General features: G+C 48.0%; 1 protein-coding gene across 1 annotated transcript in view; it reads left to right on the top strand.

Moving 5' to 3' along the window:
• Window positions 1-18,606, top strand: part of F8 (coagulation factor VIII) — a 906,500-nt gene that overhangs the window by 799,248 nt on the left and 88,646 nt on the right. Inside the window, exons 20-21 of the mRNA XM_069648978.1 lie at window positions 510-581; window positions 6,095-6,180. Coding sequence (XP_069505079.1) covers window positions 510-581; window positions 6,095-6,180 — 158 coding nt within the window. The remainder of the gene's footprint in view (window positions 1-509; window positions 582-6,094; window positions 6,181-18,606) is intronic.

Below are 18,606 nucleotides of genomic sequence, written 5' to 3'. Positions count from 1 at the left end.
GTGCTTTTGTGTAATTTAAAGAGCTCAGTAGGAGGTATTTACTGCATGCGGTATTCTTATGACTTCCGCATGCAGTAAATACCCACTCCTCATAATCAGGTGGAGCAGTATAGCAGGTGGTATCTGGGAATACGGTCTGCTTCAGTGTTGCTGTCTAACTCTGAATGAGGCCTTTACTGACCTCCGAAAGGTGCTTAGCCCCTTGTCTCTATCAACTACGGGCGCCATTTTGCTTTGGCACAGGGATCATAACTGACATTCCCAGGTACTTTGCATGAGCTTTTTCACTGTCTGTACAGTTAGGGATAGGCCTCAGATAAGTAGGAATCCGTCTCTGTGCTGTTAATGAGCTTATTCCAGAATCCATATGATTCCAGATGTTATCTGGCGGCCATGTTTTCCTGGAGCCTTTGGCGGGATATCTGTTCATCCAGGTTTATTGATTGTAAGATTGTTTTATGACCATGAGACAATGCTGTTGAGGTGTAACTTGCTGTGCTTTTTTACAGAGTGCAGGCAGCCGCTGGGACTGGCCTCGGGGAACATTGCAGACTCTCAGATCACCGCCTCTGGACATTACAGTATGTTGGGGTTATTTCTTAGAACGATGGCGCACGCACGGTTCTTGAGCCGATTTCAGAATCTGTGTTACCCCGATACTGCTTCTTCCCCCTACTCGCAGGAGTCACATTGTCTGGCAATTTTGCCCGAGTTCTGGAGAATATGTTCACAAAAATGTAAAATAAGTTCATCCCAAATAGAGGCTGCGATTTCTGAATACCCCCCACCCCTTTTTACAATTGCATTGGGGTGGTATTAGTTATTGCGGGGAGGTAGTGGCCCGAGAGGGAGTATTGGGGGAACAGAAAGGGGAGAAGAAGGGGGAAACAAACACTTTATAAAGGATGGGTCAATATAAACAAGGGTTGTTCACCTTCTCATGGATCCAGTCAGGCAGGTCTGAGAATCAAACCCACAGAGCACTGTGGTCTTTGGACAAGATCTGTCTGATCAGAGATGGATCTGCTGAGTCTTCTTGAGTCTCTGTGGGGCGCCCTCTTGCAGAGCACTCTTCTGAATTCCCTTATAGGTTTCCAGTCATTGATTGGGCTCTTGAGATGCTGATGAATCGGTGTCAACAAGGACACGCCACCCTGAGACTTGCACTTAGAAGAAGCGGCGGGAACTTGACATACTGAGCGGGCCTGTATCTAGCGGCCAACGCGTGACTGCCTTTGTGTGACCTCCTGTGCCTGTCTTTCTATAACTGGCCGAGGATTCAATGTGTCTGACCTCCTGTTCTGTCTTTCTATCACTGGCCAAGGATTCAATGTATGTGGCCTCCTTTCCTGTCTTTCTATAACTGGCCAAGGATTCAATGTGTCTGACCTCCTGTTCTGTCTTTCTATAACTGGCCGAGGATTCAATGTGTGTGACTGTCTGTGACTGTATTTTAGGGATTGCAAAGTGATTGCCTTTGTTTGATTGTTTATGCCTGTGCTTCAGTTTGTGTGACCAAATACTTCAAATACTTTGGGGTCCACATCACAAAAAGGCTGGCCAAGAATTGCAAAGGCAAGGATCCAGAACATCCCTAATGGTCATTGAATTTCCTCTTCAGTGAGCCATGGGCATCACAAACACCCTAATTTATCCTGAAAAAGTACCTTTTTCAGCATGGTCATTTCCCTTAGACAGCCTTGTATTACTACTTCTTGTGATGTGTGAACATGTATTGTAGTGCATGACCATAGAGTCATTGTTTTGTGCCATGCAGATTTAGAGGAAAGTTTGCAGGAAAATCCTGGATCAATCCTGAGGAAGCTTGTGCGTGATATGGTAGGGTTTGGACTCAGGCTACCCTGGTTATGCTATTAATCAAGGAAGGCTCTTTGTAGTCATGCCAAACCTGGTTACGATAAATACCTAGGAAGATTCCAGGAGTCAGTTCCTCCTGTGCTATGTACTAAAGAAGATTCTAGGACTCAGGCCATGCCTGGTTATGGACGATCAAGGACGATCCCATGACTCAGGCTACTCTGGTTATGCTATTCATCAGTGAAGACTCCTTGGAGTCAGGCGAACCCTGGTTAGGCTATGCATCTAGGACGATTGCAGGACTCTGGCCACCCTGGTTATGCTATACACCATGGAAGATTCCATGACTCAGGCTACCCTGGTTATGCTCTTCATCAAGGAAGACTCCTTGGAGTCAGGCCAGCCCTGGTTATGCTATATACCAAGGACGATCCCATGACTCAGGCTACTCTGGTTCTGCTATTCATCAGTTAAGACTCCTTGGAGTCAGGCCAACCCTGGTTATGCTATATAGCTAGTAAGATTCCAGGATTCAGAGCCTTCTATGCTATGTACCAAAGAGGATTCCAGGACTCAGGCCACCCTGGTTATGTTATACACAAAAGGGAGATTCTAGGACTCAGGGCACCTCTAGTTATGCCATGCAACAAGCAAGATTCCAGAATCCAAGCCAACCTCGGTTGTGATATGCACAAAGGAAGATTCCCAGAATCAGGGGAGCCCTGGTTATGCTATATACCAAGGAAGATTCCAGGACTCATTTCACGCCTGATTATGCTATGAACCAAGGAAGATTCCAGGACTCAGGCCACCGTGGTTATGGTTGGCACCATAGAAGATTCCAGGACGCAGGCCACCCTGGCTATGCTATATACTAAGGAAAATTACAGGACTAAGATATACATAGTAGAATGTTTGCATTGCAGTCACAGCATATCACTGTTCCAGCTCTGATAGCTTCCCATTGCCAGATGTTCACATTGCTACCCGGGCACCATGAAACACAGGTGGCCTGGCCTATTGCCATTCAGAACCAGATGGGGCACAATATGGAGGGGTTTTAACTATAGGCAAAAGTGGAAACTCTGCACTCTGTTACCAGTGCTGTGACACCAGTGCCATAAGCAGGCATGCAGCAGAAAGCTGTCAAGTCAAATGCCTGACCTAAGTCCTATCCATACCAGGGCATAAGCAATCAAACATGGAGCCCTCCATGATCTCTACTATTGGTGACCTGCGTGCAGCAGTGTGACGACCAGTGTCAGATGTTAGTGTTGCCCACCTTACGGATATGCCATTGCCCCTATACCCAACAAGCACCAGGATGCCAGCGAGGGCTCCGATAAGGCAGAGAATTGTTTAGCAAGCAACAGTCCATGGATAAACTGGAAGCGCAATCCAAAAGAGTACGGCAAGCCCTGAAATTCTGCAATCACCCCGACCCTCACCACGGCCAATCATTTAGGAGTGGTGGGTACTGCCTGCCCCTCCAAACGGAGAGATGTAGCCAGCACATGAGGGCCTCACTAGGAACATTTAGATGGAGGGTCTTCATGTACCTCAAGATCCCACCGGGGGCATTGATGGCTAGACTTCACTGCCAGAGGGGAGTGAAGTACCCAAATATTCATGGAGATGCATGGATAGATACAGTGCAGTGCATGCTTCCAGGAGGTGAAATTTCCAATAAGTTTCAAATTGGGCTGGTCTAACCCGGCAAAAGCGTTGCAAAGTCTGTACATAGTCACATCGTATCAATTGCCTCAGGACCCCCCCCACCCCCCCACAGATGAACTGGTGTATAGTAGAGTGGTCTGTTCTGACCCCATTCTCGCATCCCCCTGGGGTGATCATCCATATGGTCCCTTGGTTCTTTAGGATAGTCATTAGTTTGTGTTCGGGAAGATTTTCTTTTTGCTGAATTTCAGCCTTCCGTTGTGAGAGTGCCAGTTGTGTTACTGTAATTTTGGGTCCTTTTGTGTTTTTAGCCCTTCTTGCGAACATATGCTTTTTGTCTACACCGCAGACAACTTATTTGGTGTGGGAAGGTGCATAACTTACTACCGTGCTGGGTATACAAACTGTTTGAGTGTCAGTATCACAGTGTCTTTCCAAAGTTGGGATCCCTACACTGTAGCCCCACTATGTATTGCAAGCTCTGGGAGGCACAATGCCCTCAGGGCCAGTGACACCCCTGTACCTCCTCTTTCCTCTCCCTGAGTCCTTTCACTTCAGCAGTGCGTTTGGTGAAGTGTGGTGGCAGTGTTCAATTTTTTCAACATGTTGACACTACTGTGTACCATTAAAACATGTTTATCACGTAAATCTTCAGAATAGCCAATAACGATACCTCGTTTCTTGCGACTCAAACCACTAGCTTTGTTGGACGTCTTCCTCTGTCTTGTTTTGAAGAATGAACATATGTGTTGCCTTTAGCCGACCCTGGTCCGAACCCGCAAAGGCAGGCTGAGTGAAAGGAAGTGGTTTTGCCCGGGGAAGATGACTACCGGTCACCCTAATCCATGTCATAGATGCAGATTGGCTAGTCATTCATGTGAGGATGGACATCAAAACATTGAATGCTGGACGCCTGGTGATAGGAGATATGGGGAAACCCCCAGGTATGCTGCTGTGTAAATCTGGTGGGAGTTCAGAGCCATTCTTCAGTCAACCACTGGACCTGAAATCAAAGGAAGCCGAGAGGACCACGAGGGACGGCTTTGTTGCCGCCTGCTGCCCTCCTTAACACAAGGTTCTGCAGCTCGTCAACCAAGAGAAGCTCATGGTGATCCTCTCCCTTGAATCGGCGGGCAGAGTCTACGACTTTCTGGTACTCCCTGAAACACTTGGAATGGAGGAAACCTCATCCTGAGAGGGGGCATCTGTTGTGCGAGAACCGCGCTCTCCTCGTGCTGACTCCTCACTGGAACGTCCAGGCCGGCTGGTGCTAATGCCTTTGCTTGGTCCTGAGTCATCCTGACCCATGGCGCGGGTCTTCGGAAGACTGCCACACTGCTGCTGTTTCTTCTGTGCCCCTTCATCTGGGTAGATTGCCCCTTAATCATTGACCATGAAGTCATGGCCCTGTCATATCCTGGGACCGTGAAACTACAAGAGTAGATTTGAAGCCCACTTCTCGACCCATGACCCCAGCCAAACATAGTAGCAGCCTTTTGCATAAGACCTTTTCCCCAGGTTCTTCGACTCTCCTACAGCTGCTGGCCATCTGCTGCTGGGCTCCTTGGGACTGCTTGCAGACAGCAGCAATCCTCTATAGGACTTGAGACCCCTCCTTTCCCCGCTGCAGCCCATCCTTATCTATGCCTATGGTGGTGGATCTTAGGCTTGAAGTTCACTTCTGTGGCTCAGGGGCTTAATGCATCCACGGCAGGGAGTCCTGTATGACCTCATGGCCTCAGGTTTGAATCCCGGCAAGCCCACTCATCCTTTCATCCTCTGAGACAGATAAAATAAGCACCATTTGGGCCACAATAAACATCTGTCAATAGCTCCAAGGTTCCCCTGTAGGGAGGGCGGGGGGGCGGCTGCAAATACAGCCTTCATATAATTTCTTCTCTATGGGCTTCCTAGCTCCCGAGCTGGGGGACCACCGTCTTCCAGTCTCAGAAAGTTGTGGGTTTTTACCTAAGGTAAGTTCCTAACTTTGACAACCCTCCAGAAGTAATGTGAAACTGTAATTACCAAAGAGCATTCTTGAAACACTTGCTCCGATATTTGGCTTGGCCTTTTTAAAACTGTTGAATTTTAACTTCTAAAATTATATTTTTAAGGTTGTGTCGTACATTTAACATCTTTCTCGCACTACAAAACTGAGAGCATTGTGCAATATTATGAGAGGTGGTCATACTCTGTGGCTTGTGTTTGAAGTGTTCTTTGTCCCCTTTTTATGTCTATTCTTCCTGCTCTGTTCCGTATTTACGTTACGCTTGATACAGCAGCTGTTGCATAGTTTCAGTGCGTGCTTCCTGGACAGCAATCTTCTACTTGGTGTGTCTGTCATCTGTCCCTTGCATCAACTACTTCCCCTCCTAAGAGAGGGTGCAGGTCGCTTAGTCGCGTTTGCCAGTGGGAGTTTGAATTGTTTTGGTGGAACCCTTTGCGGACACACTACTGTTGCTCCTTCTGCCATCCCAGCTCATCTGCTAGGACCGAACCCTACTTGTAACCCCCTTGGTGTGTCCCCTATGTACAGAAAGCCCTTCCACCAGTTTGCGGTCGCTTTGTGTATTGACTTGTTTCTTTCTTCTTCGCGCAGAGCAATGGGAGCCGAGACTGGCCCGCCTGCAGCTCAGTGGCTCCATCAATGCGTGGAGCGTCGAAGGAATCAGCTCCTGGATTCAGGTCAGACATGGGACATGCGAATGAAGAGGGGACGGGGACTGCACAGGGCTTGAGGAAGATGGGGGGAATAGTACATTATTAGTGTAGTTATGGAAATGCAAACGAGGCAGGGGTTCATATCTGTGTCCCCTTCCACAATGCGTCTACCACCAGAACCCATTGCTTTGGTCCTTATGTTTCAGTTGGATAGGCAGAGCTGCGTGTGAAAGATCTCACACCCACGCGCCTGGCTGCAACATTGCATAGATTGGGTGGGTCTTTCTCCTTTTCCACCTGAAACTGGTGCTCAAGGAAAACAACAGGTAACAGGCTTCCTCTTGCTATGCCCCTGCCCATTGGAACACCATCCCGGTGGCAATCCGGGCAGTGCTAACACTCTTGCAGTTCAGGAAGGAACTCAAGACCTTACTCTTCAGTAAATAGCGAGGTGTCAATTAGGCTCCTTGTATGCCTACATCTCATTCCATCTCCATGGCCAGATCATCCCACGCAGCATGTTGTACACCCCCCTTTCCTCATATCTTACCCTCAATGAATTGTAGAGCGATCTCTTGTTTCCTGGCATATAAAACACCTAATACAAATACACAACAAATGCAAATCTCTCACAGTGATGGAACTTCTTAGAGAGAAGCATCTTTGGGCTGGGTCATGGGGATCAGAGTAGGCGGACAAGGCTTGCAATTATAAGCGGAAAGACGGGTCTACACGGTTCCATGTACTAATTTCACCATGAAAACGTCGTCAGGTTCTGGCGACTTTTTCCTGGCTACCTAAATTCTTTCCCCAAATACTCTAGGAGGGGTATAATTATATATTATTACCCCCAGTCCTAGAATATTTGGGGAAGGTGTTTGATAGCTTGGAGGGTGCATCATTAATGCATTTTTTTTAAAGTCGCCTACCTGACGACTTCTTTCATGGCGACCTTATTACCTGATACCGTCTACACGTATAGGGAGCAAACAAAATGGAGAGAACCTCTCGGCCCCTGACTGTGGCACTTGTCCTTTCCTCATGGGTGACATGATCCTCACTAAAGGTGTGAGCCAAAAGGCCTTTATCGCCATTAGAAACACCTCTTCTACTTTCATATTTTATCCATAACTCAGCAGAGACCGCCTGTGTGCTTTAATTCTTGATCCATATCTAAAAAGAGTTTCTTACACTAGGACAGGGGTCTGCAACATGCGGCTCTCCAGATGTTTGGACTACTACTCCCATGAGCCCGCACCATTGATGTTTATGGCTTGGGCTGAAGGTAGTTGTAGTCCAAAACATCTGGAGCGCCAATGGTTGCAGATCCCTGCACTAGTACATTATCCACACGTGAGAACAACCCCTTCTATTCTTTGAGACCTCATCCACATCTGAGAAGAGACTGATTCTGTGCCCCGAGACTTCATCCTCAAGTAAGAAGGGGACACCAGACGCCCCTCGAGATGTCACCCTTAAGTGGACAGAAACCCTCATATTCCTTACGACTGGAGCCAAGGGTGCTGAGAGACCTATTACAGCACAGTTCTGCACACAAGGAGGCTTCCTTCTTTGTCTCAGTCATGATTTCATCATCAAAAACATGGGGTGTTGCATCACCTATAGTGATCATCCACCCAGGAAGACTGTCTCCCTCATTGCTACAGAGTCCATTCACTGCCTCCACACTGCAATGTACCAGAATAGAGCTTTCCCTGCCAGATACCTTTAACCCTCAAGAATGCCAGAAACCACCGCCGCTCCAAAGGAGTGCCCGAAAATAGGACCTTAAGAATGCCCCACAGGCTTCTGGGAAAATCAAGATGTCTTACCATGTCCAAGTTACAAAGGGATATCAGATCCTTCTGCGGAACAAGTCAATAAATAAGATTGAATGAAAGGAATGTCCTTCCATCGGAGAGGCTGCGCAGTGGGTAAAACTATGGCAAGCCACAGTGTGTGAGGAGGTGCGGATCTTGTGTGGCCTGGCAGTCTTACGGTTCGGGTAGAGTTGTTGCAAGCTTCTCTGCTCCAATCAACTCCCCAATCCAAGGCATGAAGTCTCTTTCCAGAGGGCCGCGGCCAATCGTGAGGTTCCTTCCCTTTGTTTCTGTGAGGACTAGGAGTCCGTGGGCCTCTGGACAATGAAATGGCTCCTCAGACATCTACCCCCCAGTGCACTTGCGCATGAGATGGGCGTGAACTTTAGTAGCCCTCAAAACAAAGCAATCTCTATGAGAGAAGACGACTGCCTGTTGATCAACCAGGCAGTGTAGCGTGCCCCTTTAAGTGCTGTGATGAATACGGTCATGTGATGCCTATCTAATAAAGATGGGCCACTGTGGCGCATGCGGCAGTTACAGCAGGGGACCAGTTACATGGACAACGTGTCCGTGTCGTCCTTCATGCTCCGGGCCTGACCTGGACTAGGCCCATCATCACATTGGCGATGAGGTGGGTGATCCTGCATGTGTGCTGGCAATCTGATAATGCTCGCGGCACATTCTTGGCCCGCTCCGGTAACCTCACACCTTTCCCCTCCGATTCCTCCGCCCACTGCCGGAACGGCCAGCAGCGCTGGAGGTGATTGGGGGAGGGGTGCATCACCCCGCTCCAATTCTCAGAAGAGCGGGGACTTGGGGTGGGGAGGGGAGATTTTAAAACATAAACGCATGAGTGAAGACTACAAGGGCGACGTGCAAAGTGCTCCCCCCCACCCGAGGCTCTCTCCAGCACATGCTCCATGGTGCGTGCATCACACGGCACCCTGTGTTCTTCTGGGGAACAGCCCGTCGCTCAGCACTACGTGCTCATAGCATTTCCTTGGAGGGGCAGCCCCTCCACCAACACGTGCTGCCAGCATATTCCTGGGTACAATATCCCCTCTGGCACCATGTGCCCCCACCACAGACTGGGTTGCAGCTCATACAAGGAGTGCTTGTGCACCCAGGCAGGCCGCCACCACTCTGGAGGTTAGCGGTGCACAGGGACCCACACGGTTGCAGCTCCGGGGGTGAATGCTTGTGCACCCTTGCCCCACAGTTAACTTTGCAAGTGCGTCTCCCACCTTGGATACCCTTAGGCATGCTCAGGCCAGGAAAAACTACCGTAGTGCATCATGGGAGAGCAAAACGAGGCTCCTGTGGCTCCCAAGATTCCACGCTCATCGGCGCATCTCACCACACTGCAAGAATTTGATGTAACAGGGGCCTCGTCGTCACTGGGTCGCAGATGGATTGCATGGGTGAGGAGACTGGACATGTTCTTCAAGGCCACAGGTGAGGTTGATGATGAGACAATGACGTCCATAATGCTACACTCAGCTGGCCCGGGTGTCCACAACATATTTGAGATGCTGGGGCCCGCGGATCACTCATTTGCTGCTGCCAAAGCAGCTCTGTTGAGGTATTTTGTGCCCATGGCAAACGTGGAATATGAAAGGACCGTCATGAGGACTGCTGTGCAAAAGGAGGGTGAATCTCTCTATGCTTTTCACAGCAGGTTACGACGGATGTCGGTGGCATGTGCCTGGCCGGATGAGGAGCATGAGGTGTGCCAGCAAGTCATTCAGGGCTGTCTCGCAGTCAAATTGGTACTGCCTGAGCCTGGAATCATGCTCACACGTATCCTTGAACTGGGGAGGTCCCACGAGCTTGCGGATGTCTGGGCAAACAGAAGGAGTCGGTGATGAAGGCCGTCAAGGGGGAGGATGCGTCTGCCATACTGTCGAGGCAGTTTCAGCGAGGTGACAGGCGCCAGCGGTGGATCAGGAAAGCAGAAAAAGTGGGGGATACAACACCATGTCTAAGTTGCAGATATGACCTGCCCCACATTAAAGACTGCCCAGCAAAGGGCCACGTGTGCGGATGCTGTGGCATAGCTAACCACTTTGCGCGCGTCTGCAGTGTGCACTCAGGGGGGCCAGGCGTCCACGAGGCCTGTGACTCAGAGGCCGCAGTGCAAGGTGGCCCAAGTGGAACAACCAACGGCGGAGGAGGATGACGCCGAGAAACAAGAAGAAGATGAGGAGGATGTGTTCTTTGTCTTGAGCATGTCTGTGCTGCAACGGTCAGGATGGCGGTACCCCAAGTGCGTGGTCCACATTTGTGACTCCCTGCTTCCCGTACTGATCGATACTGTTGCCTCCGTGAGTGAGATGGCGGAGGACCATTACCAGCAATTGCACAATGCCCCACCACTAACCAAGACAAAGGTGCACATATTCACATTTGGGGGAAGCACCCATTACTTTGGAAGGAGTATTTGTAGCCTGGGTCTGTCACAAGGATGTTTCTATCAGAACCCAGTTCTTTGTCACCAGGGTGCGTGAAGTGATTCTGTTGGGATGTGCGGATGTGGAAGCACTGCGCATAGTGAACTTTGCGTTTGGGGTGTACCTCGAGGACATTCAAAACCTGCTCGACAGATATGCAGATGTCTTCGATGGAATCAGCTGACCCGGTGAGGCTGCACATCAACAGCTGATCTCTGAGAACGCATGGAACAGGAGCTGGGCAATCTGGTCAGGTTGGACATCATAGAGAAGGTGGATGGACCGACCCTGTAGGTTTCACCCATTGTGGTTGCAAGAAAGCCCAAGCAACCCGAGGCCTTATGCATCTGCAAGGACATGTGCCTCCCGAATAGAGCGATCTGACGTGAAAGACACATTACGCCCACTTTGGACAACATCCTGGCACATCTCTAGGGGGTGCAGTACTTTTCCAAGTTGGACCTTCGTGCAGGTTACCATCAGATTGTGTTAGATCCTGAATCACGCTACTTAACCACGTTTACTACACCCAAGAGCCTGTACAGATACAAGCGCCTGAGCTCTGGAATATCGTCGGCAGCGCAGGTGTTCCAAAACACCATCAGTGTGGTGCTCGCTGGCCTGAAAGGGTGATAAATATCAGTGACACATCATGGTTTACGCAGAGTTCAAAGAAGAGCATCTGGAAAGACTCGAAAATGTCCTAAAATGCATCGAACATTTGGGTCTCTACCTGCACCGAGACAAGTGTGCGCTGATGCAAAGGAAAATCGAGTGCTTTGGATTCGTGTTCCAGTAGGGTGGCATCTCCGCTGACCCGGCGAAGGTAAAAGACATACAGGAGGCCTGTGCCCTGGTGAATGTGTCGGAGGTGCGTAGTTTCCTGGGGATGGTCACGTACTGTGAAAGGTTTATCTGGAACCTGGACACCCTAGCTGAGCCGCTGAGAAACCTCACGAAGAAGGAATGTGTGTGGAGTTGTACGGCACTGGGTCAGAGCTCATTTGCTGAGATAAAAGGGCCCTAACAACAGAAGACACAATGGCGTTTTTCAACCCGATGGAAAGATCAGCGATCATGGTTGATGCCAGCCTGTTTGGGCTGGGAGCTGTGCTCATGCAGCCGGATGAGAGTGGGTCAGATGGACGAGTGCTTCAAGATACTCTAGGCTGCCGAGACGAAGGGTGAGTGGCGAAGGGTCCTCGAAAGCCTTGACAAACATATCGCTAGACCAGATGTGGAGAGTGAGGAGTGCGCTCACCTTTATGGATGACAGCATTGTGTTAAGAGGCGCAAAGATGGTGAGTCCTGCCAGCCAGTCTGGCAGTGAGTCCTGCCAGCCTGGTGGGAAAGTCATTTAAACCAGAACCAGAAATGTGAGAGGAAAGTTGTCTTTGCCCCATGAGCCGGTCCCACTCATGGTGATGGACACGAAGGGATTGATGTTGACCGCATCGGATGGAGACACAGTGGTCACCAGGAACTCCTGTTTCTTCCAGAAGATGAGACAGTCGCCGGAGTCAAACCCACTGCGATGGCGGAGAGTGGAGACCCTCCCGAGGTGGCCAATCCTGGACAGTGAGAGAGGCGGGACTAGCAGTGAAGAATCGGCACTAAGCAGTGGGGAAGACGTCCCTACTGACCAAGGAGGGGGTGGGGACTCTGCAGATGATGACCCTGGCAGGGAGAGAGGCTGTCCCTTACGAGAGTGCCACAGGCAGCCCAGCTACCTGTAGGACTTTGAAGTGGGTCTCCCGTAAGGACTGAGGGCACCCGTTGGTGCATCCATCTGGACGGTACTGTTAAATTCGGTTATTTAGGTTCCATGGTTTGTGCCGTGCTTGCGCGGCAGTGTTATGTTGTTGTTTGTTCGAAAATATGAAAAGGTAGGAGTGTAGTGTGCCCCTTTAAGTGCCATGTGATGAACATGGTCATGTGATGCCTGTCTGATAAATATGGGCCCCTGTGGCGCGTGCGTCAGTTACAGCAGGGGACCAGTTACATGCACAACGTGTCCATGTCATCCTTCATGCTCCAGGCCCAGTATCACAGGTGGGGAACCAATATAATTCAAATAATGCAAGAGAAATGAAAAGGGTTCGAATTAGCATCAAAAGAACACATATAAGTACAAGCATCACCAGCAACTAGGACACACTGACACATATATTTTTTTAACGCTGTACAAATAATGCAGATGAAGACAATTAAGGAACAATACAGCAATTGGTGGGAATTCTATACAATGGACAGTGGAGAAGGAGTGGCAAGATGTTAAATGAATATCCTCAAGAAGGTCCAAATGTTGACTATTGTAACTTGTGGTGAATCCCCAGTGTTTCATACTCCGGTATCTGCATGCACCCGCGTGAGGGTCATGTACAAGCCTGATGTGTCATGCTCCTGATTGCCCTAATTTGATATTAATGGCTCAGAAATGGTTGGTGTGGTGGTATAATATGACTCTTACAGAGCCGAATAGTATTAGCACATTAAGATCGTCATTGACTGCCTCTTAGCCAATCAGAATGTTTACAGTGCAGTCAATACCTATTGGTATTGACTGCGCACTCAACATTCGCTCTTGAAAAGTAGACAGTGTAAGAACAATCCAATTTCCAGGCAAGGTTTCATTTTCTATACAACTACAAAATGATCCCCACTGTATTTAATTATCCATAATTTGTTAAAAGGAGAAAAATAGTTTAGGGTGGTCACGTGTATCAGCACGGATATCACTTTGGGTAGCACCAAATCAGGAAAGCCCTCAGCATTTTTTTTTAAAGTGAGCAAAAATGATACTCGAAAATGAAAGAAAGAGGAAAAACCTTGAGCGAGAAGCTATGTTACCAAATGATTATATATATAATAAGACATAAGAGTTATAAAATTCATGAAAACATATAGATTCAGAAAAGTTGAGGTCAAGAAGAAAATATTTAATATAAATAGACATACAAACAGTACAGAATGAAATAATCATTCATTATTGAAAAACAACGTTCAATGAACCACAGAGATCCTGCATCCTCCCTGCGTAAATATACACTCTTAGGTCTGAGTATCTACTCTTTGGTCTGCCTCTGAATTATTAACAGCAGAATTAGTAAAACAACATTCAATGAACTGAATCTAAATTATTGACAACAGAATGAATATCTCTTAACAGAGATTCTGCATCCTCCCTGCATAAGCATTCACTCTTAGGTCTGGGTAGGCACTCTAAGGTCTAGAGTGGATACCCAGACCTAAGAGTGAATACCCTACCACTTCCAATGGGCCGGATTGCTCCTAATTACAGGTGGGGGGAAAGGTAAACGCGTTTGGTGACTATTCCTCCTGAATTACCCTCAGACGTGTAATGAGGGCCATACGATCTAAAATGTATCTTTCTGTTTGAGAATCTTTTAATTATTGTTTTTGGTAATCTCTTTTTTCCCCTCTATTCCAGTGTTGGTTTTTTATCATCTGATCTGATTTCACCAAAATCTCTTTAAGTGCATTGATGAGGCTGTTTCTTTCCCATCCCAAGTCTTGTTGCCTTGGTTTAAGGATGCAGTCATTACGCTCTTGCCTTCAGCCAGTGTTCAGCCAAGATGTAGGCACTGAAATAATCAACATGTATTAAACCAAACTCCAAGGTCGCAATTAGTCTCCCTGGGGATGGTCCTAAATTCCTTCTACTTAATCCTTCTACTGCACTTTCATATTTCTGTCTAGAGCTTGCCCTGGCATTGCCCGCCACTGACCATTAAGAGGAGGGCATGAAATGGCAGGAAAAAGGCATAGAAAGGGGACAGGCTATTCACTATTGAAAAAGAATCATGCCAGGTTTTTAGTAGAAGGTCACCTGTACCTTCTACTAAAAACCTGAATCAATATGACATCACTACAATTTGCTATTACTTTAAAAACAAGCCTGAATGTACTTGAAGAGATAAGAAATAAACAGCAAAAATAGGAAAGAGAAGAAAACACAAATTTCTGAAATAACAAACCAACCACGCTCAACCCTAAACAATTAAACCAAACTCGGAAAAGATTTGTAAACTGATGTGTTTTCAAAGCTTTTCTAAAAGACAACATTAGCGATAAAAAATGAATACCTACATGGAGGGAAATTAACCACAGGGATCTGACGAATTGACTTCTGTCTCCCAGGAGTACAAGGATGAGCAGAGGCTAAAACGCCCACACAGCCCTCACACCTCTACAAACCTCTACAAACCAAGAGCCAACACAATCCTAAAGGTAAAAGAGGCACAGTCAAGGGATATACTTCCTTCACCCTTTGTGGTAACGTGGGCCGAGGAAAGGCTATGCTCTTAAGAGCGGTGTGAATGGGGTTCAGTAGCAGCGCAAACAGAGAAGTATAACTGTCTAAAATAAAGCAATGTCCAATCAAGGCTCTATAAAAATATATATTTTAATCAGACACACCTTGTACAATAACATCTAACTAGAAAAACACTTCACAAAACCCCACCCTTGAGGAAAGACCACAGAATAAGCAAAGATACGAGATGCAGCACTGGGTAAGGAATCAGGGTGAAAGGCAAGCAAAAGCAACAATGTTCTTGAAATGAATATGTACTTTTGTGCAAAAAGGGTTGAAAGTGAACTAACTAGTCTCAGGGTCTAAGAATGGACCAAGGGGGGCAGTTAGCAGTCAATATTACATTCTTTGCAGCTATTGGTGGTGCAGCGGCACCGGACCAAACTTCTTGCCACTGTGTGAAGATCATGAGAGAACAAAAGGCAGCAACGGAGGGTCCTGCTGGTTCAAATCTGTTGAATAGTTCTTGAAACATGGTGCAAGCAGTTAAACTGCATAAAACACTACAATTGCGGCTGTCTTCGCTTTCAGGGTGCTATGAGTCCCAATCCAGGGGCTCAGGACAAGATGAGTCACTTTCCGGTGCTCACAAACATCAGAGGAGGCTGGCACCCAACTGCAGGAGTCCTGCAACATGGTGAGGTTCTGGGAACCACTGTGGCTAGCAGAGAAGCAGGACCTGTCCAGCAGAAGATCACCCCCAATGGTCCCTATGGATGGGTAGGGGACACAGTGTGCCTCTGCCTTTGGAACACCTGCCTTCACCTCACAGTTGCAGGACTTTAGAAAGGACTGCTCTCGCTGCAGGGCCCAGTGAAATCTTCTCAAGTGATGATCCAACGATGCTTCAATGTGATTCCCACGATGATTTAAAGAAGTGGTGGGAGACCCCTTCTTTTATAGGGAACTGCCCCCAGGTGATTGGACTAAAGCTAGCCTGATTTAGAGGTCCAATCCCTGCTTTTGAAATGTGTGGACTTTGCTCCTATGATGTCACAACCAATGTGCTTTGCTCCAGAGGAAGTGGAGGGGACAAGAAAGAGAAAGAGAGGCAGAGAAAATAAAGGTGGAAGAACCCTTCCAAAACTTACAGACCCCTCTCTGGCTACACCAACTCCACCCTATTTCCTCAAAATGATCATAGCACCTTCTTGCTCATTATGACTCGACTCCCCTCGTTGCAAACAGTCTTTCAACCAGGTAAGCAGGGTTGCCCAAGGCAGGTCCTTTGAAAGCTAAAAATGTAAGCTTAAAGTGAGTCCTAAAATGCCTGCGGTGTCAGTAAAGGGGTAAAGAAATATGGATGATAGTGTAATGTGGTCGAATGTGCGCTCATCACTTCAGCTACCAGCCAGGGTGCAGCAGGCTTTACAGGCGCCCACGGGGAGCCTGGAAGGCCTGAAATAAGTGCCTTTCTGTGACAAACCTACAAACAGTTAACGCATAAACAATTGGGGGAAACAAATGCAGACAAAACTGACTTCATACTTTTCAGTACAGACGACTACAAAACCCTGGACACAGCCATGTAAGACTGCGGTGGAAACGTAAGGAAGAACATAACACAAAGCCTAGCGAATGTGACCGAAGAGAGAAGTATCGGTGAAGTCCGCGAAATACATAAAACAGAAGCCAATTCTCAAGCAAACACAGCAAGAAAGAATGGGATGAAACCAACAGACACTCAGGGCCTCATTACGACCCAGGCGCTGGACCATGGTGCTATTAGCACCATGGTCCATGCCGGTCTCCGGCATGGTGGATGGCGGAATTACCGCCCCCATCACAAGGTTGGCAGGGGCGGTAATTCCCCATTCACCATTTGCCCTTCCCCATTCCCATTTCGCCCCATAGGGCATAATGGGGATGGGGAAGGCGCTAATTACGGCACCGTAAATTACGGTTGCCGTAATTAGCTCCAAGGTCCCTTAGCGTGTTGGATTTTAACGCCTGCAAAAAGCAGGCATTAAAGCCACCAACCCGCTAAGGGACCTTGTAATCAGGCGCTAATGGTTTAACGGCGCTGACGCTCTTTACGGCGCCGTTAAACCATTAGCGCCAGGGTCGTAATGAGGCCTTCAGTCTTTCTTTGATGTATGTAACTGAAGATAGTCAGTCCTCTATTGCATTCAGACAACTTATAAGGCTGTAGACCATGCCAAGAGACCACGCAGGTGGCAACAGTGCACGGTATAAGAACCTTTAACATATAACATCACATTGAACCCAGGACACAGTACATGACACAGAATGTGGCTTAAGCCAAACCAAAAGATGATGGCTAAAGGTTTAGAATCAAGCAATAAGCCGCGAGCAGAAGGGGCATTACCACTTCAGGTAATGCCATGGGGCCCATTTGCTAGGGCCATAACGAATTACCGGAAGAGGTAATGCCCCCCTGCCAGGTGCTTATTGCTATTAGTACGACCCGTAAGACTGGGTACTTAAAGCATTTTTTTTCTGTTCCGTAATGCTCTGCTGTTTCGGACCAGAAAAAAAAATGGCCGCCGGGGAAGGTAAACGCAGTCAGTTGTCCCTTTCCATTGCGAACGATGAAAACAATAAAAAAAAGTAAACAAACAAAATAGCCGCCATGGAAAGGGAGAAGGGACTAAGTTTAGTCCCTTCTCCTTTTCCATGGTGGCCTTTCAAAAAAAGGAAAACATGTAAACAAAAATAAATGGCTGCCATTGAAAGGAAGAAGGGACTACGTGTAGTCCCTTCTTCCTTCCATGTCGACGTGTCGCAGATCCAATGCGGACGCGCTGGAGACAGAAGTGTTTCCAGTGTGACGCTCCTGAAAAGGAGCAAGAAAACAGGTCAGTGGAGGGAAAGGAGGGGGGAGAGGAGCACTTACCTCATTCGGCGGCGGGCAAAGATGTCGGCTCCCAGCCGTGAAGCTGCTCAGAGCGGGGTTGTTACCATCTGGTCATTCCCCCATTACAAGCCTCCTCATTGGCTGAGAGGCTGCTACACTCTCCAACCACCACCCGCCAGGTACTAATTAATCTTAACCACAGGCACAGCTCTGGGCAACCCCCCAGACCATCGTTTTTCAGCCTGCCAAGGCACTACAGAAGGGGAAATACCATGTGCAAATGGAATGGAGCTTAGCCTGGATGGGCCTCTCTAGACAGATTGAGAAGTAAAACAGGAAAAGACGGCTCATCCTACTCGCTCCCTGGCCTCACGCTGGTCCGCATGGATGTTGGAGAGGCTTCCACTTCCTTCTCTGGTGGCAGTGTTTTGGTGGACACTCCAGCAATAAAAACACGGGTTTGAAAAGCAGGAGATAAAACCTCTCCTGTGTATCTGTTATCACCCACTAAGCAAGAGCTACCTCTGGGGAACAAGAATAAAAGCCTCTCCTGTGTATCTGTTATCACCCACTAAGCAGGAGATACCTCTGGGGAACAAGAATAAAAGCCTCTCCTGTGTATCTGTTATCACCCAGTAAGCAAGAGCTACCTCTGGGGAACAAGAATAAAAGCCTCTCCTGTGTATCTGTTATCACCCAGTAAGCAAGAGCTACCTCTGGGGAACAAGAATAAAAGCCTCTCCTGTGTATCTGTTATCACCCAGTAAGCAGGAGCTACCTCTGGGGAACAAGAATAAAAGCCTCTCCTGTGTATCTGTTATCACCCAGTAAGCAAGAGCTACCTCTGGGGAACAAGAATAAAAGCCTCTCCTGTGTATCTGTTATCACCCAGTAAGCAGGAGCTACCTCTGGGGAGCAAGAATAAAAGCCTCTCCTGTGTATCTGTTATCACCCAGTAAGCAAGAGCTACCTCTGGGGAGCAAGGAGCTAGTACCTAGTGATTTGCAAATCCTACTTGAGAAG

The sequence above is a fragment of the Ambystoma mexicanum genome, chromosome 2q, assembly GCF_040938575.1.
Source record: "Ambystoma mexicanum isolate Mex_15411 chromosome 2q, UKY_AmexF1_1, whole genome shotgun sequence".
In the NCBI taxonomy this organism is placed as follows: Eukaryota; Metazoa; Chordata; class Amphibia; order Caudata; family Ambystomatidae; genus Ambystoma; species Ambystoma mexicanum.
The sequence above is the reverse complement of the archived record's forward strand: the minus strand, read 5'-3'. Positions and strand labels throughout refer to the sequence as shown.